Source organism: Mangifera indica, chromosome 17, assembly GCF_011075055.1.
Source record: "Mangifera indica cultivar Alphonso chromosome 17, CATAS_Mindica_2.1, whole genome shotgun sequence".
Taxonomy (NCBI): domain Eukaryota; kingdom Viridiplantae; phylum Streptophyta; class Magnoliopsida; order Sapindales; family Anacardiaceae; genus Mangifera; species Mangifera indica.
The window spans coordinates 1,981,459-1,996,085 of NC_058153.1; the positions used below are offsets into that span (position 1 = coordinate 1,981,459).

The window sequence follows — 14,627 nt, forward strand, 5'->3', positions numbered from 1 at the left end:
GGTATAGTAAATTCCCAAATTCCCATCCACCAACTTTCAAAAACTCAAACACTCACCCATGGTTTGGAAAACTAACATCTACCCTCCAAAATTAAAATAAGATCAAGGGCAAAATCATCATTTAACATTTGTATCATTCTACCCCCTTAATTTAAAAAACTAACAATTTTGCCAAAATTAAGTTTTGAAAAGTGACATTTCCCCCCTACTTAGGGTTTCCAATTTCACCGGATTTTCAGTCAATGATGGTCGATCTCTCTCCCTCTCGGTGTCGTCACTCCCTTTGGTGTTTAATAGTAGACCGATGACGTTTGGATTCGACGAAATCCAGGTGAAGAGTCGAAACTCTTCGTTTGGATTTTTATCATTTAGACAAAGTCGGCTTCGTTTGAACGACGACGACAGTCCAAAAGAGACTGATCTCCTTATCTAGACAGTCATCGTCGTCTAGACGAAGAGTTAACTCTTCGTCTGGATTTTATCGAATCTAAACGTCATCGATCCAATATTAAACACTGAAGGGAGAGAGATTAGCCATCGTTGGCGAAATTGGAAACCCTAGGTAGGGGGTAAAATGTCACTTTTCAAAACTTAATTTTGGGTGAAATTGTTAGTTTTTCAAATTAAAGGGGTAAAATGATATAAATATTAAATATTATTGTTAAATAACGATTTTACTCTTAATTTTATTTTAATTTTGGAGGGTAGGTGTTAGTTTTCCAAACCATGGATAGGTGTTTGGGTTTTTGAAAGTTGGTGGGTGGGAATTTGAGAATTCACTATACCTTGGGTGGGGATAAGTCTTTTGGCCTATTTAAAACTTATAATGAAGTGGTGAACTCAATCTTTCTCCCCAATGATATGCCTCACTAATGGAATATTCTTGTAAAAAGGTTAGGCAAGTAGGTATTATATTTTGTTTTATAAGTGAGTTAAGCTTAACTCCAATGGGGAATTGGTGTTCTAATGGTATCACTTCTTAATGGGTTCTGAGGAAGGCTTTAACTGGAAGGAGGAGATTAGAAACATGAAATAGAAATTAGGTATATGTGCGTCAGCACTAGCAACTGCATTACATATACAACAAAGGACAAGCAAAGTGGGAAAGAAAAGCCAAAGCATGACTGAAGTCACAAAAGTGGCTGAAGATGCTTTTACAACTTTAGACTGATAATTAGTTTTGGAAATAAAGTTCAAACCTGAAAGCCAACCCGTAGTGGGAATTCCCCATTTTCCATTTAAAAAATTAGAGAAGAAGAAAGAGAATCACAGTTAGATTCTTCTTACGTTAGGCTGTAAAGATTCTGGGTGGGTGGCTGGGTGGGTGGGGTTGGGTTCATGACATAAATCAAAACCACTGCTTGCATGCATGCCTGCCATTTGTTATTTTGTTTTAAATAAAAGATTAAAGGTCTTCTTGAATGTGGCTGTTGTTGTTGAGGTTGTAATTGTCATCTTCTTTTCCAAACCCAAAGGAAAGGAATTGGGTCCCCTTTCGTTTACTTGCCTAACTCCATTTTTACCCTAATTATTAACTTAAATTAATTTAATCCCAATATTCATACCTTGTTTTCCCAACATGGGATTACACCATTTAACTTAAATTATAATAACAGGTGTGATTTGGTGGTGAAAGGGGCTTTTATTTGAAACTTGCAAGTGGTAGGAGATACAGGTTTTTTAATTTTTAATATCTAATTAAATATTTAGATGATATTTTATTATATAATTAAATATAAAATATTTAATTAAATTTTCGAAATTTGCTCCTACAAACAACTACAGATTTACTACCAGATCCGTTTTATCCTTGAGTGATACTAAGTACACACTTTTTTTAATTACATCGATTTTCTAAACACACACTCCAATTTGTTCTACTTGGTTGTGGGTGTCCTTATATAACAATTTAATAAGACTCTCGCCATTTGTCTTATTCGTTATTAATTACCTCATCCAAATAAAAATATAAACAAATAACTTTTAATATACAATTTGAATATAAAATTATTATAATATTATATAATTTTTAATTAAAAATAAAATAAAATTTAACAACATAATAATATATTATTTATTTATCTAAATTATGTATTAAAAATATATATAATATTATTTTTTTGTTTTTACTCTCCCACCAACATAAAATATATTTTATAAAATTACGTATATCTATTTTTGATACATAAATAAAACACACTTAATATATGTCAATAAAAAATTAGATAATTTTGAATTAAAGATAAAATAATACTTAATCAAGTGATAACATGTTAAATATATACTTATTTATGTATTTAAAAATTGATATATATAATATTACCCAAATATATTTTATCATCATCAAAAGAGATAACCAGAGTAATGAAAGTGGAAGGTGTGATGAGAACATGATTTTTGTTTCTCTTCTATAAGGTTAGCTTCTCCTTTCTTAAGCCTTTGTGTGCATGCATGAATATATAAATCCTCGTGAATGGAGAAGTTGAAATATTATGTCTGAAGATATAAAAACTTTCACACAAAAATACAATTAATTCCAAGGAAGAACAATATTTGAAAAAAAAAAAAAAAAAAAGGAAACAAACACAATGAAGATTCACTTCAAGTTCACTAATTGGAAGAATTTTTGTCAGAACCTGAACTTGCATCTGAAACTCCCACTGTGCCTCCTCCTCGTCATCATCATCATCATCATCTCAATTTACTCCCTAAACCCAGATCCCATTATTAACCATTCTTTAACTAGAACAACTTCAACGGCTCTGATTGCTTAATAATTGCACATAGGTCCCACTTATAGGGCCCCACTTCATTGATTACAGTACCACAGATCAACCCTAGAGGAGCTTAACCTCAGAAACAAAGATCACCATTAAAGACTTTTTTTTCTTGTTTTCCTAGTTTTATGAGAACCACTTAATTTTATAGATTAACAACCTGAATTTAAGATTTATAATATATGTAAATCAGGAATATTTATCATACCCAGAGTGCGCCAACTTCAACGAGCTTAGGCACGAGGTGGCCGCTGAGATGGAGAGCAAAGAGAGAGTCAAGGCCACCGACGTAGGTGCCGCCAATGAAAACGGCAGGCGGTGCAGGGTTACGAGGAGAGTCATGGCTGTCATTCGAGGCCGTCGGAGGCAAAGCGGAGATCTCATGGTCTTCGAGTTCGATGACGGTGGGGTGAACTCCGATGGTAGCGAGTAGTTTCCTCATGACGTGGCACATGCAGCAGGAAGATCGACTGAAGATGATCACCGGGTGTTCAGAAATAAGGCGTTGAATTTTGGTCTCAGTGGATTCTTCTCCATCGATTGACAAGTTAGTGGGAGCGCCGGTCATGGTGGAGGAAGAGGAAGGAGAAGACGAAGTTGGATTTAGGTCAAGTTGAACGATGTCGTTTTGGTAACGTCGGAGGCCTTGCATCGCTGGCGAGAACGGCGACGTGGTGTCAACGGAGTGATGGGGAAGCGAAGTGGAGAGAAGAATTGTGTTGTGGGGGAGTTTTAAGGAAGAAAGGAATAGAAGGGCCTGGTGGTGGTGGCGTGGTTGCTTACATCACAGACAACTGTGTAACATATGAAATTGGCTTCTTTGGGATCATAAGCTTTGGGGGAATTCTGGAAGCACACTCGCTGTTCATTGCTCGTGATTTTTACGTGCTTTGACATGACAGAATATTCTTTCTTTCTTTTGTTTTTACTTTTTCTTTTTTACTTTACCAATCATCTTTGACCTATTTACAGCCATGCTTGATGGTTTCAAGGCGGAGGAGTGAAAGTAAAAATGATAAGGTGCATGCAGAGAGCTTCGAAACAAACAAAAGTTTGTTAAAAGTTATTGGCCAAATAACAATATCCCACCCAAGGTTTGCATTAACTACTTTTACCTTCAAGTTTTAAAAAGTCAAATTTTCTATTATCCATTTTTATCAATGAATTCTCTTTAGTGAAAGAACAAAAAAAATTATTTTACATAAATTTTTATTTTCTCTTGTCTTTCTATTTTCTCTTTTCATTCTTTTTCTATTTTTCTTTTCTCCATAATTTTCTTTTATGTTCCTTTCTAAAAAGTTGGAGAATAAATTGTAATTTTTGTAAAAAAATAATAAGGTGTTAAGAAATTTTTTTAGGGGGTTTGAAAACTTTAAAAAATAGGATTTTTTTTTTTAAATTTTAATATACCTATTAATAAATTAAAAATGACATTTATATTTCTAAAGAACTCGTGATAGAGTTTTGATATTTTTATAAATATTAATGATAAAATTTTAAACTATAAGTGATATATTGATAATTTGATATTTAATGACCATTTATAATTTCAATAAAACTATAAAAACAATTATTTTTATAAAAATAAATAGATTAAACGGCAAATATGAATTTAATTTTTTATAGTTTAAATAATAAAACTTTGTGGTTTCATTATCATTGAAAGTTTGATTGATAAAATTTTAAATTATTAATAATAAATTAGTAATTTAATATTTAATAACAGTTTTATAATTTTAATAAAAATATAAAATAATTATTTTAAATAAAATAAATTCACTAAAAAATATATGATAAATAAAAATTTAATTTTTATGGATTAAATAATAAAAATTTATCGTTTCATTACCATTGAGAGTCAACGATTGGAAAGTTTAGTAAAGATGCACAACGATATAAATTTTGTCGTTTTATACAAGTGTGGTTCCGAAACACTGAATATTTCCCCGGAGAAGTTGCGTGGTCGTGCAATAGTCACATGGGTGGGGGTTGTTTAATAGCCAGCAAATGACATGACGTCACATTGACTTCGACGTGGACCTGTAAGATCAAACTCTGACGTACGCAAGATGTTAAAAACAGGGCAATAATCTGACGTGGACGGTATGTGGACCCACTTCATTGACATAATCATCGGAATGAAAATACACTTGTCTCGTCACCATGACGTCCCCTGTTGGACACGTGGCGGTTCTTTTAACTTTCCTTCAGGTGGGGAGATTGTTGGTTATAATAAGTGAACTCCAAGAAACTTTTGGGTCTGAGTTGGATAACCAATAAAAGAAGACCACGTGGGTTGTCAGTATGGTTCGTGATTATGATCGAGAAGGGAGTGGTGGTCCCTACCACATTATGAATTTGGGGTTTGGGGCGGCTTTAAAGTTGCACCTGCACCGTTGAAGGTGGTAGAATTAGTGTATGCCATCCGATGTGCTAAGATAAGTTGAGATTTCATTTGCATCACTACTCTGACGGTCCCACTTTAATTTTATAAAGTTTCAAGCCCTCTTTTGTAATTTTATCTCAATTATTTGTGTTTATCGTATTAAATAAATAAAATTTTAAATAATATCAGATAAATCAAGAATCAAATAGATATGATATTGTCAAGTCTCATATCTAAACATTTTTTTTACTAAAACTATTTTTTGAAGATTATATATTATTTTTTATTTTTCAAATTCAAAAGCTTAAAATTGATTAGGCCGTGAAGTTTCAAAAGGAAGAGATTGATGATGAGGGTGTGTAATGGAAGGAAGCGTGGAGAGACTTCCATAAGTATGCAAATGGGTTGTGAAAGTGGTACCGGTGGTCACCATGCACAAGGTCAATTCTCCATGTACATCAAATGGTATGTTGTCGTCGTGCTTAACATCACACCATTTTACGGAACAAATTCTTTATGGCCATTGTCAGTGCTTTTACAGCACTCTCCCAACTTGTCCACAGAAAATTTATGAAGAGCCCCTCAATTCAATGCAGAGCCTAACAGATTCCTCCTTTCAAATTCATAAGAGCTAACTTGATTGATAGAGGTAAAAATATGGTAATTAAATAATGCAAATTTAAAATCCATTGATGAAATATTAATATCAAGCTTTTGACTTATCTAATAATATAATTGTAGAGTTAATCATTAGACTTGAATCACTTGTTTGGTGTAATTGATAGCCCAACCCAAAATAAGTATTCCTCATTACTAGGGGTGGATTCAGATCAGATCAAATCAAAACACTTTTTTACTTAAGTTTGGTTCAAATAAAACATAGTCTGGTTTGAATTCGATTCGAGTTTATCGAGCCCAATTTAAGTTTGATTCAGATAAAAAATGGTTCAGTTCCAGTTTGACATGATTTTGTACCTTGACTCTATAGTTTAAATTCACAGCTTGGTTTTTAGACTTGAATGTATCATTCAGATTTGTGGCTCGAGTTTGTAGTTTATTAACAAAACAACATCGTTTTATTCAAATAATATTCAAAAAATTTTATTCAAGCTATAAATTTGAACAAAATCAAATCACAAATTTGAATTATTGATTTGAATCGAACGCCTATTAACTTAAGTTCAACTCAATTTAAAAAACAAACCAAATCTTCTAATTGAGTTTGGTTTGAATTTAAATCAAACGAAGTTGAACCAAGTTAAATTAAACCAAATCAACTGAAATCATATACAGGCCTACTCATTACCTCTATATATATAACATAGTGTTTTATATTGAATTGTTATAGAGTTGGTTATAAGATTTGAGATATCACTTAGTTTTGACAATCAATTATTTGACTTAAATAAAAATCCCTCCTTTAATACATACATACATACATACATACATATATATATGCATACATACATACACACACACACACACACACACACACACACATATATATATATTAAATGCAATACGAGAGATCATCACCTCTGGGCTAGAAATTGCTACGCTCATACTATGTCTTACTTTATTGTGTATACGGATTGCCAAAAGGACAAAGAATTAATTGAATATTCCTGATTCACTATATTTCCCATGCATATGTATTTATTGTGCATAAGAGTAGCCAAAAAAGGAGGACCTTAAATAAAATAAATTTTAAATTAAGTGATCAATTTTATTATTATTAAATTAAATAAGTTAAGAATTTAATATTTAAATTTTTTTTTTTTTTTTACATATAAAATCTCCTTTTTTATTATTATTTAAATTATCTTTTTAAATAGATGAAAGCTTAGTTACTTAATGCACACACGGTATGTTTTCCCATGGTAACTATAAATAAATATATATAAACTTCAATTATTTTGTGCCTCACTTTAAAGTTTCTGTTTGGCACCAATTCTGTCAAATAGGTCAATGGGTCCATTTGAATTTATTAAATAGATGAACATGAGTGCCGCTAAATTTGACAAAAATCAAGAATTTGGACGTATTTATGACGTAAATGTAGGGATCGCTAAAGTTGACTCCCAGGATTTTCAGAAATTTTTAAGGCATAACGTAAGCGGCAGGACCACTTTATGTCCGGCACAGACACAGTTGTAAGTTATTGTCCTAAATCTTATAGTATATTAATCTTAATTATTTAAAATCTTACGTATGATAAATTATAATATTATTAAAAATTTAATAATAAAATAATACTGATTATAGTAATATAAAATAAATATTAAAGAAAAATTGGATATATAATAGTTTTTAAGACAATTAAGTCAAATAGTCAAAAGTTTATATCTATAATTATGGTTATTATTCTTCGAGACAATATTCCACATCCAATAAAGTAAGTACATAAATTATGTAAAGATATAATAAGGACTTTCGTTTGGAGAAGAAATCTTCAAGAGAATTACTGAAGTTTAAAAGTTGTCGCCTAACTTAGGATAAGATCGAACTAATCTTTCTTTTCTTCTCATTAGCGTAATTGAAATTCGAAATCATATTTAATAAATCATAAAATTATTAATCATATACCTAAATTAGAATCTGTTCTTGTTGATAAAGAATGCAATTCAAATACGATCTGAGCTTCAATAATTCTTTTTTTCACAATACACTTTGCTTCTTTATATCTTGCTTGGATTGTGAAAGGAGGGAGACTGCTTCTGCATTCTTGGAGAGGAGACGAGAGGAAGAAAAAAATAAGCCTCTCTACTTTTTCCATCTCGGAGTACGGCGTGATAATTTACTGTATTATCAGCTCACACGATTTGTCAAAGGATGCCCCCATGTGAGCCACCACATGGCCGTACCCTCCAGAAGTGACGATTAGAAATACAAATGTACAGCTTCTGTCAGAAACCCATACCCGTAATCGAAAAGATTTCAGATATTTCAGTCAACAGACCCTCCACCACCACCACCTTGAATCTGCCGGCGCCTCTGGCTTTCCAAATTTTTAAATTTAAGGTAACCTCGTTGACTTATTGAAGGTAGCTGACACATGGGTGGCCCAGTGATGTCATGATCTGGATCTTTGTCGGCTAATAATCGGATCTTCTTTCCTAACCCCACGTCCGGTCGTCATAATCATATCGCTTGTTGACCGTACACGTGGTTGTGGGGTGATGTGTAAAGTGTGCGTGGGGTAGGAAGATATGATGAAACAATCACATATTGTGTCGGGCAGGATTTAAAACCATCCAAAATGAGACTAATAGTTAGGGCTCGGTGGAAGAAATGAAATGACATCGACGGGTGCCTGCTTTTGATGTCTTCCATTTCCATATAATAAATGGAGAGAAACGTTCGTGCATTTAGGCCTGAATCGGTTGGTTCGAGTGAAAACAGAGAAAGTACCAAGTAACTAGGTTTGAGATTTAAGCCTAGAAAGATCATTTAAATAGAATTTTATGTATAAAAAAATATAAATATAATTTTTTTTAATAATATATTAAAATAAAATAATTAATTTACCTAATTCAATAGTTATAAGATCAATCACTAGATCGAGATTTATTATATTCAACATGATTAGTTTGATTCTAAAAATAATTATCTTGTTTGGATATGTTTTCTCATAAAAAAAAATTAAACTTTTAATTTATCTGATATAATAGTTATGAGATCTATCATTTAACACAACATATTAACCACCCATATGACAAAAAGAGAATAAAACACATGAATATATCAATGATTCGATTATCATACAATCAAATTATGTTATCAACTGATATATTATTAAACTTGAAATAAAAAATAAAAAAATCTTTCTCATAACACACTGTACTTATAAACAACTATTGATGTGTAAAAATTAACCTACATTAGATAAATAAATCACATCTTAATAATGTGAATATGTGATATGCGAAGCTAAAGTTATGTCATAATGATTGATCACTAATGTGTAAATCGTAACCCGTCTAAATAACATTAATTATTAGCGTACAGATGATTATTCATGTCATATAAGTGTCAATTGAGAATATGTAAATAACTTTCAATGCGTGACAAATGAGATTATCGAGATACTCACGTCATAATTCACAAAATAGTGATGACTATTTCAATATGTAGCCATTAACTCGCACCCAAAAATATATCCTATATGTTGCATCTAAAGTAAGATCTAGGACTATAATCTTGATAAATGGTTCGTCACAAAGAGAACAATAGCAAGTGCTCGATAGGCAGGGGATCTCGAATAATCTCCAATGCGTATAACCCTAGTCTTGCCACCTTCCACAAAAGGCTCTTTTAGCGAAAACATCACTAGGATGGTCCCAAATATAGGACCTAAAGCTTATTCGGCCTAAGACCCATTAAGATAAAAATATTTTGGGCCTCACATTTTTTCAATTGCTCCGTTTTAGCAAAGCCCGGCCCATATCATCCTTAGCAAATATTCACAAATTCCTTAGAGATACACTTAGTTGCCAAATCCAGATAAAATTTAGCAACTCCAACCATCTATTTCCATCGCGGTCAATTCTAGTTTCAAAAGCATTCTCTGCAAATATCCCTCGAAGCATCTAGAACCTTCGAGATCTTTGAAGCTGGATTGTCTGACACAATGCAGAAGCTTCTTCCAAATTGTAGAGGAACCGACACGTTACTGAGAAGTCAAATAGACTTTTGCCTTTCTAGAAATTTCTGCTCCTCCCTTTTATACTCCTACAGTCTCTTTCCCCACTTCAACAGAATTTTAACTGAACCCGCCAAATTTTAGCAACAAATTCGTCGTCGTTTCACACAAGTCAGTTAAGCTAGCAATGGAGGGAGTGACAGTGAAAGAAGAGGAGAAGGAAACGGTGAAGTATATAACTACTACATCAGCTGCTGCATCTTCTTCTTCATCATCTTCAAGTTTTTCACCACAGCCGATGGAGGGGTTAATCGATCCAGGCCCGCCTGCATTTCTGACGAAAACCTTCGAAATGGTGGAGGACCCATCAACTGATTCCATTGTTTCGTGGAGTAGAGCTCGCAACAGCTTCATTGTTTGGGATTCTCACCAGTTTTCCACCGCTCTACTTTCCAAGTACTTCAAGCACAATAATTTTTCTAGCTTCATTCGCCAACTTAATACATATGTAAGTTTTCCAACAGAAAAAAACTGTTTTTTTTTTTGTTTTTAGGTATTTCTCTAATCAGTTTGATGTTGCGGTGTGATTCAGGGTTTTAGAAAGATTGACCCGGATAGATGGGAATTCGCCAATGAAGCATTTTTGGGAGGCCAGAAGCATCTATTGAGGACAATTAAAAGAAGAAGAAATGTCTCACAGAATATGCAACAGGAAGGAAGAGAGGCTTGTGTTGAATTGGGACATTACGGATTGGATGGTGAGCTTGAAAGACTTAATAGAGACAGAAATTTGTTAATGGCGGAAATTGTGAAGCTACGGCAACAGCAACAGCAATCAAGAGACCAAATTATGACAATGGAGGCTAGGTTAGAAGCTACTGAAAGGAAACAACAACAAATGAGGACATTCCTTGCCAAAGTACTCAACAATCCAACATTTGTCAAGCAATTTGCACAGAGAAATGCACGTAGACGAGAATTGAGAGATGTTGAAATTGGGAGAAAGCGGAGGCTAACTGCCAGTCGAAGCTTGGAGAACTTGCAAGCAGAAACAATCACCATGACACCTACAGGAGTGGAAAGTGGTCAAGTTTTGGAATATGAAATCCAGGTTCAGGATGAATTGGGAACCTTGGAGACTGCTATAGAAACACTTTTCTCTTCTTCCTTGGACATCGAATCCAGCAGTGATGTAAATAATTCTATTCCTAGTTCAATGCCCGCAAGCAGTGGCAATTTGGCTGCTGTGCATGAGACTACTTGGGAGTATTTGTTTATGGATGATTTATATTCCAGTAATCCAGAAGAAATTGTCGTGGGTGATCAATCAGAAACTGATGTTCAAGTAGAGGATTTGGTTGAGGACTTGCAAGACATTGTGGATCAGATGGGTGATCTCAGGTCAAAACCATGATCAAAGACATTGCCTTTAGAGGATTGGTTGTGGTGTTTTTCTAGGCTGAGTTGGCCTCTCCGACCCCATTCCTGTTTCTCCATATCTTATGTTTAATGAATCTTGTTTGGTTGTTTTTGTCTGTGGCAGCGTTTATGACTGATAAGTATACATGGTTTCTCATACAGAAGGAAGTGATGAAAATTGCAAAGAGTACAACATATGATCCTGTTTTTCTGTACCCTTGAACAATAATCCAAATAGTTTTTGAGTTTTACTAATACATGTTCTCAAATATTGCGCCTTTGAAATCCTTCGCACCAATTTGATATTCTGTATTTCTGTTGTTGCATTTTGCAGGGAGACTCATGGACGTAGCTTGGCTTACATATAATATTATTTTTTTGTCAGAACGAAAATTTGGGAATCTGTTTCAATTGTAATGTCTCTAAGGTTGGCTTACCGTCTGTATTAATTCATTGATACCAATTCTTCCATTTCTGTTATGTTATACGTGCTCTGGTTTCAAGGGTGAGGAGCTAAACATATATGCTCTCACAATCTTAAAAGGGAAGCTTAAGTAACTACAAAATTATCCTGAAGAAGAAGGATATTCTCATCTAAGAAGACAAACCCAGTAATTGGAATTAGTGAAAGATGCCTCAACACTATCAGACAATTTTGAAGTTTCTTTGATCTGGTACCAAGTCAAAGGTCCATTTCTGAAAAGCTGTCGCGAAATCTTGATATGAGCATCTACTAAAAGCAGTAAATAACAATTTCTGGCCTGTTAATGGTGACGTAATGACCTGAGAAGTCTTAAAGCATGAAACGACATGATTGGAGAAGGCAACATCACCACCACCGTAATTACATGTTTTTATTCACAATTGGGTATCTATTTCATAAAAGTAATCATTCATAAAACGACACAAACCAAATGCTCATAACATATGCTCGCTGAGACACCCACTTCTCAGAAACTCAGACTCATAAAACATGGCTGTAGCGGATGACTTTCGTCAAAGCTTGATTACCAGGGACTGGTTTTTGACGAGTAATCCTTCTGGTTCAACAATCTTCACACTGCTGGCGATCCTAGCTGGAGTTGTGTGCTACCTGTATGGGCCTTACTGGGGAGTCAGGAAGGTTCCCGGCCCCCCATCATTTCCATTGGTAGGACACATTCCCTTGATGGCTAAGTATGGCCCTGATGTGTTTTCAATTCTTGCCAAAAGATATGGCCCTATTTTCAGGTCAGTTTCAACTTCTTCTTCTTCATATAATCACTGTTTTAGAGGTCTATTTTCTTGTTTTTCACGTAGAAAACCCTCCTCCGCTCATGAAATTTTGTCTTTTAGTATTTGCCGCTGATTTTCAGATGAGTCGTAAGAGGGTAATGTTTCTTCTTGATAATAATTTTCCAGAAAATCACTATTCAATTTCTGGAACTTCGGAAGATTATTAATATGAGATAAAGCTTATTAATTAGAATTAGAGATATGAAGGTCTGTATTTTGAGAGATTGTGGGAAGAATGCAAACGTATCAGTATTCTGAAATGATCTTTCAAAACCCTAAAAAAGTTGTACCTCTAATGGGGTTTACAATTTTGCTGAAGCAGGTTTCATATGGGTAGACAGCCTCTGATAATAATAGCTGACCCAGAGCTCTGTAGAGAAGTTGGAATAAAAAAATTCAAAGACATTCCCAACAGAAGCATTCCTTCTCCCATTGCAGCTTCACCTCTTCATCAGAAGGGTCTTTTCTTCACCAGGTGCTTGTTCTCTAATAGTAATGTTACTTGCTGCATTGGAGGCACTTGTATGCAATGATCTAAAAGCTTCATGCAATTTGAGTATTTTGCAGGGATGCAATATGGTCGACCATGCGAAATACAATATTGTCAGTGTATCAGCCATCTCACCTGGCGAGTCTAGTGCCCACCATGCAGTCATACATTGAATCTGCAACTCAAAATCTCGACTCCTTTAAAGAGGAAGACATTACTTTCTCTAATCTTTCGCTCCAACTGGCCACAGATGTTATAGGACAAGCTGCTTTTGGTGTCAACTTTGGCCTCTCAAAACCGCAATCTGTCAGTGGTTCGATTACTAACAGTATTGACAGCCAAGACAATGCAAAGGAAGTTTCAGAATTTATCAATCAGCACATCTACTCTACGACTCAACTTAAGATGGATTTGTCAGGCTCTTTCTCCATCGTAATAGGTCTACTTGTTCCTATACTTCAAGAGCCATTTAGGCAGATCCTGAAGAGAATACCTGGTACTATGGACTGGAAAGTTGACAGAACTAATAAGAATTTGAGTGGCCGGCTTGATGAAATTGTGGCAAAAAGAATGAAAAAGAGCAACCAAGATTCAAAGGACTTGCTGTCACTCATATTGAAGGCAAGAGAATCAGAGACTGTTTCAAAGAAGATTTTTTCTCCAGATTACATCAGTGCAGTAACTTATGAGCATCTACTAGCCGGGTCAGCAACAACAGCTTTTACTTTGTCTTCAATTGTCTATCTAGTTTCTGCACATCCAGAAGTTGAGAAGAAGCTGCTTGCAGAGATTGATGGGTTTGGTCCAAGAGATCAGATGCCAACCGCTCTTGATCTTCAACAAAAATTTCCCTATCTTGATCAGGCAAGTAGTTTAATTTTACAGCTGTTAATATTTTTGGTTCACTTATATATGATCTGCGATGAAATAGAATAAAGCCATTTCTATTAATAGTGTATGGTATTCTAAATAATGGAGATCTCATTAAAAATTTCAATGATCTGATTAGGTGATAAAAGAAGCCATGAGGTTTTATTTGGTATCGCCTTTAGTCGCAAGAGAAACAGCAAAAGAAGTTGAGATAGCAGGTTACCATCTCCCCAAGGTATTATCAGTAATACTAAAATGTAAAGCGGCTCCACAGTGAATGCCTATGTTGACCATGCTAGATTTGTTTCTTGGATTTGCAGGGTACGTGGGTCTGGTTAGCCCTCGGAGTTCTAGCAAAAGACCCGAAGAACTTTCCAGAGCCAGACAAGTTCAAGCCAGAGAGGTTTGATCCAAACTGTGAAGAAGAGAAACAAAGGCATCCCTATGCTCTAATTCCCTTTGGAATTGGCCCCCGAGCATGCATTGGCCAGAAATTTTCCTTGCAAGAAATAAAGCTCTCATTGATACATTTATATAGGAAATATGTATTTCGGCATTCCCCCAACATGGAAACACCTGTAGAACTTGAATATGGCATTGTCCTCAACTTCAAGCGTGGTGTAAAGCTTAGAGTCATAACGAGAACATGAACATTATTGTATGCTATTCGCTTTCCTTGATGGAGATCTTTATATATCAATAAACTATTGAAATGATTTTCGTTCCAAGAACTTGGTTGAAACACTTTAATTTCATGCAGAACAAAAG

General features: G+C 34.4%; 3 protein-coding genes across 3 annotated transcripts; 2 read left to right on the plus strand and 1 right to left on the minus strand.

Annotated features, from left to right (window-relative positions):
- Positions 1 to 2,474: 2,474 nt before the first annotated feature.
- LOC123200319 (glutaredoxin-C6-like) lies at positions 2,475 to 3,628 on the minus strand. Its single transcript, XM_044615466.1, has one exon. It carries the CDS (start codon positions 3,427 to 3,429, stop codon positions 2,980 to 2,982), a length of 450 nt encoding a protein of 149 aa, XP_044471401.1. The 5' UTR covers positions 3,430 to 3,628; the 3' UTR covers positions 2,475 to 2,979.
- Positions 3,629 to 9,878: 6,250 nt separating this feature from the next.
- On the plus strand, positions 9,879 to 11,479 carry LOC123200828 (heat shock factor protein HSF30-like). The gene is made up of 2 exons (XM_044616225.1): positions 9,879 to 10,313; positions 10,398 to 11,479. Exons 1-2 carry the CDS (start codon positions 9,993 to 9,995, stop codon positions 11,217 to 11,219), a joined length of 1,143 nt encoding a protein of 380 aa, XP_044472160.1. The 5' UTR covers positions 9,879 to 9,992; the 3' UTR covers positions 11,220 to 11,479.
- On the plus strand, positions 11,273 to 14,587 carry LOC123200826 (cytochrome P450 711A1). Its single transcript, XM_044616223.1, has 6 exons — positions 11,273 to 11,411; positions 11,559 to 12,454; positions 12,822 to 12,974; positions 13,067 to 13,853; positions 13,999 to 14,094; positions 14,180 to 14,587. The coding sequence occupies exons 2-6, from the start codon at positions 12,198 to 12,200 to the stop codon at positions 14,507 to 14,509; spliced, it is 1,623 nt and encodes a 540-aa protein (XP_044472158.1). The 5' UTR covers positions 11,273 to 11,411; positions 11,559 to 12,197; the 3' UTR covers positions 14,510 to 14,587.
- The last annotated feature ends 40 nt before the right edge of the window (positions 14,588 to 14,627 follow it).

Coding starts and splice junctions, on each gene's coding strand:
- LOC123200319 (XM_044615466.1), bottom strand. CDS start 3,429: ATGCAAGGCCTCCGACGTTACCAAAACGACATCGTTCAACTTGACCTA.
- LOC123200828 (XM_044616225.1), top strand. CDS start 9,993: ATGGAGGGAGTGACAGTGAAAGAAGAGGAGAAGGAAACGGTGAAGTAT. Junction 10,314..10,397: donor TTCGCCAACTTAATACATAT/GTAAGTTTTCCA, acceptor GGTGTGATTCAG/GGTTTTAGAAAGATTGACCC.
- LOC123200826 (XM_044616223.1), top strand. CDS start 12,198: ATGGCTGTAGCGGATGACTTTCGTCAAAGCTTGATTACCAGGGACTGG. Junction 12,975..13,066: donor AAGGGTCTTTTCTTCACCAG/GTGCTTGTTCTC, acceptor AGTATTTTGCAG/GGATGCAATATGGTCGACCA. Junction 14,095..14,179: donor CAGGTTACCATCTCCCCAAG/GTATTATCAGTA, acceptor TTGGATTTGCAG/GGTACGTGGGTCTGGTTAGC.